Below are 11,072 nucleotides of genomic sequence, written 5' to 3'. Positions count from 1 at the left end.
AAGGAAATTAGAGTCCCATTTGGAGTATTTAATGTTTTTTTTAATCGTTTATTACTTTGGAATTCATACAAATAAATAGGACTCTTGTGTTTTCTCTGTGCAGTTTCTTTTGCACCTTTTAATATGTTTTGTTTATTATATGACAACTATTTGATTTTAGTAATAAGAAGCAAGTTTAGTCAACTCTGGAGGGAGTGTGTTTACAAGGTTGTAGTTTCCCCGTATGGACTGAAGATGGCGCCATTTCATTACTTCCTCTCACTTGTGAAGAAGGTTCGTGTTGATTTAAAATGGATTAAAACGTGTTTTGTCTTGCAGTATTTGTCGAATAAAGTCCGTTTCTTTTAGGAAGTTTCCACCTCCAGATGTGGAGGTTTTGTCTCTGCTGTGATTTCAGAGTTGCTGGTTCACTTCAGCAGCCGAGAGGTCAAAGGTCACCCGCACTGGGAGTCTCGTGCTGCCTCCAGCTGATTTGTTTCAGAGTTTTTACTAACAAATGCAGCCGTCCGGACGTCCTGCCGTGTCCGAGCCTCTGGCCACAGGACGAGCTGTCGAGGATCGCATTTGCCTGAAAATCTGGGCTCATTTGAATTTATCAAAATCAGCCGGGATGAACATGGAACGCTGCAGAGATCATCTCCACATCATGTCTCCAAGTTGTCACAACACTGCAGTTATTAAAATGCACAAAGCACTTAAATAATGAACAAAGCTCCACACAAGTCTTTAAAAGTCACTTTTAAAATGTAAACTGACACTAATGGAACATTATGGACACGTCTTTTAACCAAATATCACTTGGACTCAAACTGATTTTTATCTCTTTTACACATTTAATGATGTTTCATCAACTGACTTCATCAAGACTCCACAAACACCATTAAGATGTTTAAAAAAGTCACATTTAAAGCACTGAAAACAGCTTACGAGAGCACGAAACAAACCTTTTGGTGACTTGACTTCATAAATGAATGTGCCAATAACTGAGATCTGATTGTAAATCTGACATTTCAAGTTACTAAAAGTCCTTTTCAAGCATAAAAACACATAAAAAAACACTAAAAGGCCTTTAAACTGATTTGAAAATGCACTTAATTCAAGCACTAGAAGTTACCGTGAGCTTTAAATGACCATTTTTATTTCAATTTTAGGTGCATTTTGGTCGTTTTTGTTTACTAAGCCTGTCTGATTAATGAGCTCATGTGCAAAGTTTCTCCTCAAAACATTTATTGAACTTTTAAAATCCATTTTTAAGGAGGCGGCGGCATCTGGCCTGGAATACATTGCAAAATGTACAATCTACTGGAATACTCCCATATCGAGTCGATAACAGTAATAAAGGTTTGGAGGAATCTGAACTTACATTCATTTGTCTGTAAAAGTTGAACTTTGCTCTGGATTTAGTAGAAATATGTTACAGTGGTGGAAAACTTTTTCACAAAACTTTAATTTTAAGATGTGACATCTAATATTTTATTGGTTGAGCTCATTTCTAATCAAATCGAGGTGAATGTGAAATGAGTTTAAATCCTCTGGCATAGATGTTTGATTCTCTCCCTCCCTCCCTCCCTCTCTCTCTCTCTCTCTCTCTCTCTCTCTCTCTCTCTCTCTCTCTCTCTCTGGCCCCTCCCACCCCCTCTCCTCTGTATATATAAAAGTTTGTGTGGCGGCTCCTGAGTCTCAGACGCCAGCATGGAGACGCTCCTCGGTGCGCTCTCTGGCACACCTCCCTCCTCATCTTCCTCATCACCTCCTCCTCCTCTTCGCCTTGCTTGCTCTTCGGCACTGCGGCAGCAGCAGCACACCGGGAGTCTCCTGCAGGCGCGGCTGAACTGAGTGGCTGAAGTTTGAAAATGCTCCAGGAGGATTCGGATGCGGCTCTTTTCGCGCTGGGGATTATGTTTCAGGCAGATTTTCAGATGAATAAAACTTTGAAACACTTTGTGGTGCGATCGGTGTGAAACTCCACGACTGAGAAAGAGAGAGAGAGAGAGACGGAGGCAGGACTTGTCCCGAGCACAGACATCCATGTAACGATGTGATAAACAGGCTTCCTGCGCGCACATCTTGGAGTGAATGGAAATAAAGTGCAGTCATTGGCATCCGAGTGCGTCAGAGCTGAGCGCGCCGCCGTTACGCACGGACGCAGCTCGGCTCTGAAGGAGCGTTTTTCTTCTTCTTACACTTTTTTTATGATTTTAACTCTGAACAAACAAACAAAAAAGGAGAGAAAGGGTGATTCTACTCCTCCTCTGACAGAAAATGAGTAGCTGTCTCTTTCGACTGGCACTCCTCGTGGCTTGCGTCCTCTCCATCAGCTGCACCGCTGCGCCCGGGACGGAGGCGGCGGAGGCGCACGCGGCGTCACGGGATACCTGCGCGTCCTGCGGCGGCGCGGCTCAGCCGGACGACCCCGAGGCGGGCCGGCTCGACGGGGACTTCCTGGAGGCGGTCAAGAGGCACATCCTGAGCAGGCTGCAGATGCGGGAGAGGCCCAACATCACGCACCCGGTCCCCAAAGCGGCCATGGTGACGGCGCTGCGCAAGCTCCACGCGGGGAAGCTGCGCGAGGACGGCAGGGTGGAGATCCCCAACCTGGACGGACACCCGATGAACAACGAGGTGGAGGAGACCTCCGAGATCATCAGCTTTGCGGAGAAAGGTGCAGAAATCCTCTTTTTCACTCCTCAAATGGTCTTACATTTCTCCCTCGAAACTTCACTAACTGACATTTCTGACATTAAAAGCTGAAAACGTGAGTTGTTTTTTTTATGGAACTCTTAATGCATTTCACTCAGGAATAAATAAAACGTGTCCTTCATACAGAAATGACATAAAAACGCCAACAAAGCCGTTTGAAAAGGAACATTTCCGCTGGCTTGATGTGACTTTAGGATAGAAATGTAATCAGTGAGGTGACGTTTGAGGCATGAAGCTGGTGAATCAGGTGGTGCACGATGATGAACACCATCAGTGCTGCATGCCGCACTCTGTGTGTGCGTGCGTGTGTTTAAAATGTGTGTCTTGAATGAATCCAGAGGTCGTGCTGATTCTGAGCAGATGTTGATGGGTCAGCCCGAAACTTCATTGAAGCTGCCTCTTTTTTGGGAGCGAGTGAGTGTCGATGTTTTTAGAAGCAGGTGCTGATTTCTAAGCGGGACGTTTTTTTCCAGATGATTTTGCAAACACATTTTGGAAAGAGTCAGAACTTTGACCTATTTCACCCAAACTTTAGGCCTTTTTCACCACAACTGGACTCTTCTACATTCTCACGTTGACTCTTTAATGTAGAAAATATTTGATTACGTTTGATGCGCCTGCTTGTTTTGTCCGTTTCAAAGCTGCTTGTCGCACGTTTTTATGTCAGTTGAGTAGATTAAACAGATTCTCTCTTTAAATGATTCACATTTTGAATGGAGTCTGGTGGACGGGGGTGCTGAAGCTGTGCAGATTTCTTCCACTTCTGGAAAGCAGTTTTCTTTTCCTTCTCAATGTTTTCACTGGACTCCTCCAACCTCTGGCTTCTGTCACATGCAGGCATTAAAGATCTTCTGGCTCCGCTTTCAAAACCACGGAAATATCCGCAGGTGCAACTGCAGATTTTGTTGCATTTAAAAGCTTTTTGGGTTTGTACTGTAAAACTGCTGTGCAAAACTTTTGCGTGAGATCAGGCTGAAGACATGATTGAAGACGTTTGTCTTTCTAAGGTTTATAATAAGACGGTTACAAGTCATGTTCATATTAAAGCTGCAGGTTTGCATGTTGGGAAATAAAGCTGGAAACAGAGAAAATCGAAGATATTTTAGCTGCTACGTCTCGAGGAGAAATTGAAGACTGAGTGTCATTTTGTTCGGTTTGTTTCCAAAGCTCCTGACGGGACCATTAAAGGTATGTTCGGAGATTTACAGATTTGCATGTCGGTCAATAAAAATGGAAATAGAAACATGAGGTAGAAGAGAAAATACGGCTCTGGTGTCTGTATTGGTATTTTAGTTTCTTTTATGCAGTTGCATTGAATATTTTCTGTTTTCTGGGCTGAACGCTTCCATTGACCTTGTTAAAGTCATGCAAACGAGCAGATTTAGTCCAGTTCCAGAGCTTGTTTGACTCGTTTTCAGATTGTAAACATATATTCCCAAACAAAATGACAGCTGCAAGACACAGAATTGTAATTTAGTCAATAAAAAAGGAGACATCGAGATGAGGCTGAAACATTAGACACATTTTAAATGGATGGTTTGTTGTTGGAAGCATGGATTTATTAGATTTATTCATCTAAAGATACATTTTACTGTCTAAAGTCAGTTTTAAAAGATATCTCAACCTCTTTTTGGTCTAAATGCTTCTCTTGACCTCCTGTAAACTCTGAATCTGCTGATTTGAATATATTGTCACAGTAAATTAAAGCTGTAAATGTTGCAGAGCTGCATTGTGGTCAATAGAGAAGAAAACTGGCAGATCCGTTTCTGAAGATGTTTTCCAATCCAGACGGAGTTTGTGCCCATATTCTGTGTATTGAACTGGTGGCAGGTGCAGATTGAGCCTCATTTAAAAGCTGGTCTGGTTTGTAGTTCAGGGCCGATAAGAAACACTGCTAAGAAGTATGTTCACCATGAATTAAAGCAGCAGATTTGCATGTTGGTCAATAAAAATGGAAATGGGGGGGATTAGGTTGAAAACGTAGACACACTTTGAATGAAGTTTGTTTGACGGACTGATCCAGTAAACTTGTTGGTCCAAATGTCCGTTGAGTCTTGTGGCGATGAGGAGAGTTACTGGAGTTTGTTTGGTAGTTTTCAGACAGAACGCAGGAGATTAGTTTGACAGATCAGAATGGACTTGATGTTGCGTTCACTTTCCCGGAAAACTCAGCGTCACACACACACACACACACACACACACACACACACACACACACACACACACACACACACACACACACACACACACACACACACACACACACACATATAGACACACACAGGGAGCTCCTGCTGGGTGTCGGCGGAGGTTCGCTCCCCGCTGGGAGGCTTTCTTACTTTCAGATGTTTCTCTGTGTGGCCGCTGTGTTGCAGACCTTCCACCTCGCCGTCGTCCGCTTGCCAGTTGGCCGCGTTACGGGGCGCTGAGCGGCTGCCAGCGGGGACATGGCACCGCGACAAGCCTCAGAGGAACAATTCTCTCAATGGGGCCGGGCTGAAAATGATCAACGACGCCACCTGCTTCGCCCACGTGCAAACCGCGCGCCCGCCTCTCAAAGCGCCGCGGCTCCTCTCCAACATCTGCTTTAGACATCAACAAGTCGGCGCTGGAGGCCGCGGCCGCTCTCGGTCACGTCTCTCTCTGGCCCTTTGTGCGCCTGACACGTCTTCATGTGGGCCTTTGTGCGTGTTGTTGATGTTTGGGAGTCGACAAGTGGCTGCGTCGGCGTGGACACACATCTGCATGCAGGATCGTGTGTGTTTGTGTGCTGAATCGGTCCCCTCAGTATAAGGTCACAGCTTTTGTGCTGGTGGTCGTGCGGCCTGAATGCAGATTGACGGGCTGAATCCTGCAGCCTGGCACCCCATTAAAAAAGTGTGTGTGTGTGTGAGTGAGTGACCTGACAACAGCCTCCATATGAAAACACCTGCAGTGGCGTGATGGCGTCTTGTCGGTGCCTCGTATCCAAACGTCAGGAGCCTAGTCTGTGTCGTTGTTGTCATTGTTGTTGATCTGAAGTTTTCGCTCCCTCACATCAGCTTGTTTTCGGTCACTAAAACGAGCTGCTGACTCACAGCTGTTACACAACAACAGCACACACACACACACACACACACACACACACACACACACACACACACACACACACACACACACACACACACACACACACACACACACACACACACACACACACACACACACACACACATTCGCATTCATGTGTTCGCTTGTTTACAAAGTTTCTGAAGCCAAAATAAAATACATGAGCAATAAATAGGTACGATTAAGGCTCCTTTAACAGATTCAGCTCAATCGACAAGATGATTTAATTAACAATCAACACTTTTTTTGTTTAATTTTCTGAATATTATTCTGACTTGAGAAACTGAATGTAAACAGATCAGAGATTTGTCTGTTCACAGCTTCTCCAGAGATATGAATGGGAGAAAATTGAGTATCTGCATGGGTTTCACTGCCTCATATCCAGGCAAGGCAAACACTTTAAAAACCAAGAAAAGACTGAAAAAAAACACAAAATGTGGACATTGAAATCAGAACACCACCCTCACGAGACTGTTTTTGTAGCACAGCACAGTGGAGCCCGAGCACAAAGCAGAATTTGCCTCTGATCAATCTGAAGAAATCTTCTCCTTTTGACTTTTCTTGTCGATTCGTAGTTTGCATTGATACCAGGAAGTCTGTAAAGCAGAACATATAAACCGGTGATCCACTCTGCTGGATCTGCCGCCATGTTTACATCAGAGGGACATTTCAGCTGCGTCTTTGATCGCGGCAGGTCAGAATCAGCCGGCGAGTCGAGGTTTCAGCTCTTTGATGGAGGACGTGGTGACAGACGAGCGTGAAAAGCCCTGCACCTGCAGATCGCCCACACCTTCGCGTCGTCCTTACTCTATCATGGCTGATGTTTTATGCACTGCCGAGTAACGTCTTAAAGGTGAATTAGCCTTGTGATGGATGAGGTAACGCTCGTTGAAGCGCAGCTCTCTGGACGTCCTCTGATTTCCTCGGAGGTGGTTCCATTGGGAGTTCAGGAAGATAAAAGTCTGTCATCTGCGTCAACTGAGCCCAAAATCCCATCTAAGCCCTTTGCAAGAGCACATTTAAACCCCGTCCATGAACTAGCCGATACCCCATCAAAGAACTGTAAAACTCAGTCTTAGCCAAGTCCGAGAACGAGTCTAAACACACCCCACAAAACATTTAACACAGATTAAAACCCAATAAAAATACAAAATGAGAACAATTTAGAGTCCAGAAACAAATCAAAATGATAATTAAAACACGGTCCCAAATCATGCAGACTTAAACCAAGTATAAACACACAAACCAGTTTAAACCCCCAAAACAGTCTGGAGCCAGTCAAAAAATGAGGTTAACATCAGATGAAACAAAGTCCATAAACAACCATAACCTCGACTCAAATCCAAATAAAACAGACTGAAAATCAGTCAAGACCAATAAAAAGTCCCAGAAAGTGTAAAACACTGCAGAGCTGGGCTCCGTCTCATCACATTCATCACGCCATCAATTACCCGAGATATTTGCACGTCTTTGCTCTGGATCAAACCTTTCTCCTCCCTTAATGGGCACACTGGTCTGCAGAGAGACACTCGGCTAATCCCACAAGACAAATAAAGGAGATGAATGGTGACACACGCGGAGCAGCCCAGATAAAACAGGATGTTCGCTTCAACTTTTACGACTTTGAGGACTTTGAAGGGCATGGTGAGATGTTTTCCAGCGTTAAAAAGACACAAACTCCCCAAGTGAGAGTACATTTGGCTGTGAACTCGAGATGAAACCATCTGAAAACCATCAGGAACCGGCATGAGCCCTGAAACAAAGGCAAAACTCCATCCAAATACCAGACGAAACAAGTTGAAATATTAGAAACCTGGTAACCCAGTCCTAAGAACCAGTCTAAACCAATAAAAACAAACAATCTGTTGAGAACAGTTCGAAAGTTATTCTCGTGGTTCAAGCCTAAGAATCCAAGAACTCCAGTGAAGTCCTGTCAGGCAGTACTGTGGGTCTAAAACCCCTCAGCTGCTCTTTACAAACCTTCTAATCGTTCCACAAATAAAAAGCCTCTGACCATTTGCAGTCTGCTGCAGGAGGAGCGGCTAATGTCATGTAAATACGTCTTCCTGCGTCTTCGATTTGCCAACTTGTTGCGGCGTCTCCTGCGCCGCCTCTCGGGCCTCATTGTGAGGACGGCCCGGCTCCATGAGATCTCATTTTCAGGCGAAGCCTTTGAACCTTTGTGTGCCGCTCGGTTGAAGCCCCGAGCTTAACCACCCGCCCCTCCACCGCTAATATCTGGGTCGAGCGGGCCAAGTGGCCCAACGCCTGTCGCCGCCCGCGGGGCCTGTGCCACCCCGGACTGAAGGGAGGGCGGGGGGGCTGTTGTCTCACTTTAAAGCTGTTCCCAAATTCACTGTAACCCCCTCCTCTGTTGCCCACTCACTCCACTGCCTCAGAGAGGAGTCTCGCTTTCTGTGGCGGTTGTCTTTTAAAATGAATTCTTCTCTAATGTTTATCAAGATGATTTTAGCCAATAGACTCAAAGGATTGTAACGGCAGGAGGTTGTTTGCGCTCTTGAACATCAACAACCGACTCTGCGGACACCATCAGCACCTCATAGCTCAAGATATCAATCAAATCATCTGTCTGAAACCGGATTAGGAAACCATTTTAAACTTGGTTCACTAAACAGTCCAACCTAGTCCATAAGCCAAACCCAATCAAAGAAGGTTATAAAATTGGCCATAAACCTTGTCCGAACATCCAGCTGTTGTTTAATCATATTGTAAATATGAAATACTATATTTGTTCCTTATCGGTTCCTCTGGTGTCTTTTTGTTCCTCAGATGATTTGGTGACCTCCAAGTCCAGCCTGTTCTTCCTGATCTCCAGCGAGGGGAACCAGAACCTGTACGTGACGCAGGCCACCCTCTGGCTCTACTTCAAGCTGCTGCCGCCGCCCATGGAGATCCGCGGGCGGCGGAAGGTGACGGTGAAGGTGTACTACCAGGAGCCAGGCCTGGGCAGCAAGTGGAACCTGGTGGAGAAGCGGGTGGAGCTGAAGCGAAGCGGCTGGCACACCTTCTCCCTGACGGACGCGGTCCGGTTGGTGTTCGACAAGGGCGACCGGCGGCAGAACCTGGACGTGCGCTGCGAGGGCTGCGAGGACGAGGGCGTCGCGCCGCTGCTGCTCAACTTGAACGACGAGTCCCACCGGCCCTTCCTGGTGGTGCAGGCGAGGCAGGCCGACAACAAGCACCGCATCCGGAAACGCGGGCTGGAGTGCGACGGCAGCAACAACCTGTGCTGCCGCCAGCAGTTCTACATAGACTTCCGGCTCATCGGCTGGAACGACTGGATCATCGCGCCGTCGGGGTACTTTGGGAACTACTGCGAGGGGAACTGCCCGGCCTACATGGCGGGCGTCCCCGGCTCGGCGTCGTCCTTCCACACGGCGGTGGTGAATCAGTACCGCATGCGCGGCATGAGCCCGGGCTCCATGAACTCCTGCTGCATCCCCACCAAGCTGAGCACCATGTCCATGCTCTACTTCGACGATGAGTACAACATCGTGAAGCGGGACGTTCCCAACATGATTGTGGACGAGTGCGGCTGCGCTTGAGTGTTTTTTGTTGTTGTTTTTTTTTGCTGTTTATTTAAAGTGGAACTGAAAAAAGATTCACAATATTAAGACAAAATAAATATAACAGAATATTTATGGACAGAGAAAAAACACGCGCACACACAACCTCATCCACACGTATCTACTCACCCTCATGTATGCCTGCACAAAAACTTGTATATATATTTATGTTTGTTGACGATAGTCGAGTATATTCTCAGTCTCCTGCAATCAGAGGCGAAGAGTTCTCTTCCAAATCTTTAAATATCCACTTTGGGAATATTGATTCTTTAAATATCTCTAAGATAACGAGGATCTGGTTTTCTAAAGTTCACGGGACTTAACCTACCAGCCTTTACGAATCAGCATCGCCTGATGCCGTTTCTGTTAGAGTAGGTGCTGGCCGGTCGGTCTCTGGGTTTGGAATGAAACTCTTGGGGAAACTTCCTAAAAGGATTGTGCAGGGAGCCTTAAGCAAGTGACAAACACGGCCGTTGTGATCCAGCCACGCCTCTTTCACGAGAACACTTGGTGTTTTGGGATGAGCACCGAAAACAATTTCCACCAACTTTCAGCACTTCTGGCCTGGAGTCGCACCGAAGAACTTTGTTCTACTATTAAATATAAAAACAATTATAAACCCACAAAGATCTGACTGCGCTCCAGAAACAGATTCAAGAGATGGTTATGCACAAGGTTTCTATTTGCAGCAAATAACGGTCCAAACTGGTGAATTAAGGCGGTACGACAGCAATGCCTGATATTCAAGGAGACGGCCTGATGTGTTTCTCTTCATAGTTCACTTAAAAGCTTTTTGAAAGCTGGAAATCTCAATTTTAACTGACTGAAGGGAACCTTTCACCTATGAGGACACTTTTTTTTTGTACTTTCTAATATAAAGATATAGAAGAGATTAGTCGACTTTTCTCCCTGAAATCAAATCAATATTTGCTCTAAAGTTTGTATCACCTCAAATCAACTTCGGTCGAAATCTGTAGATCTTGGCTCAGCTCAAGCTCCTACCGTTCTTCTTTTGACTGTCTTACCCGTTCTTAGGTCAAAAAGTACCTGACTGAGTATCACCGTTAATAAAACGGGTCAAACATTTTCGCATATGGTCCAAAATGTCAGCACTTCCTAGATGTCTTGATTCGGTGGACCAAACGGTAACAGATCCTCTTTGGTCTTTCGGAGGTGAAGGCCTTGTTGAGACATCGATTTAGCATTTAACAAACTGAACGAATTTCACAGTTCAAATGACCATGTCTGGAACAAAATAACTATAAAAAAATCATCTCAAGTTTCACTACTCCACCAGGATACAGAGACCATTTGCTCTTTCCAACACTGAATTCAAACATTAACAACTGAGCGTTTTAAGTCCAACTGGAATCTAAAGATCTGAGATCAGTTGAGAGAATCAAAGTATGACCCTGAAGTAGAGTCCATGGACGTGAAACCAGAAAGGACAAACATCTAGATGATTGATGGCACACAAAGCTTCAGTAATCCCAAGAGCTTTGGGCTTGTTGGGCCAGTTGTGGTGTCCCAAAGTGTCTCGTCTATCGATAAACTTGGTCCAATTTTCCCCGACTGGAGAATAAAGAGCCGAACAGAAACTATCACAAACCAGGTCAAATCAGTCTTGGAGCAGCTTTCCAGTGTTTGGTGTCACTGAAATTAGATTTTCATCTTCCA

The 11,072-nt window shown here is 45.4% G+C and overlaps 1 protein-coding gene across 1 annotated transcript; it reads left to right on the top strand.

Moving 5' to 3' along the window:
- Positions 1 to 1,924: 1,924 nt before the first annotated feature.
- Positions 1,925 to 9,374, top strand: LOC308127501 (inhibin beta B chain-like; the record flags this gene model as incomplete). Its single annotated transcript, XM_080492590.1, has 2 exons — positions 1,925 to 2,662; positions 8,599 to 9,374. Exons 1-2 carry the CDS (start codon positions 2,263 to 2,265, stop codon positions 9,372 to 9,374), a joined length of 1,176 nt encoding a protein of 391 aa, XP_080348716.1. The 5' UTR covers positions 1,925 to 2,262.
- Between the last annotated feature and the right edge of the window lie 1,698 nt (positions 9,375 to 11,072).

Source organism: Lipophrys pholis (assembly GCF_963383615.2).
Source record: "Lipophrys pholis genome assembly, chromosome: 23".
Classification (NCBI taxonomy): domain Eukaryota; kingdom Metazoa; phylum Chordata; class Actinopteri; order Blenniiformes; family Blenniidae; genus Lipophrys; species Lipophrys pholis.
Note: the sequence above shows the minus strand (reverse complement) of the source record. Positions and strands in the feature narration are given on the sequence as shown.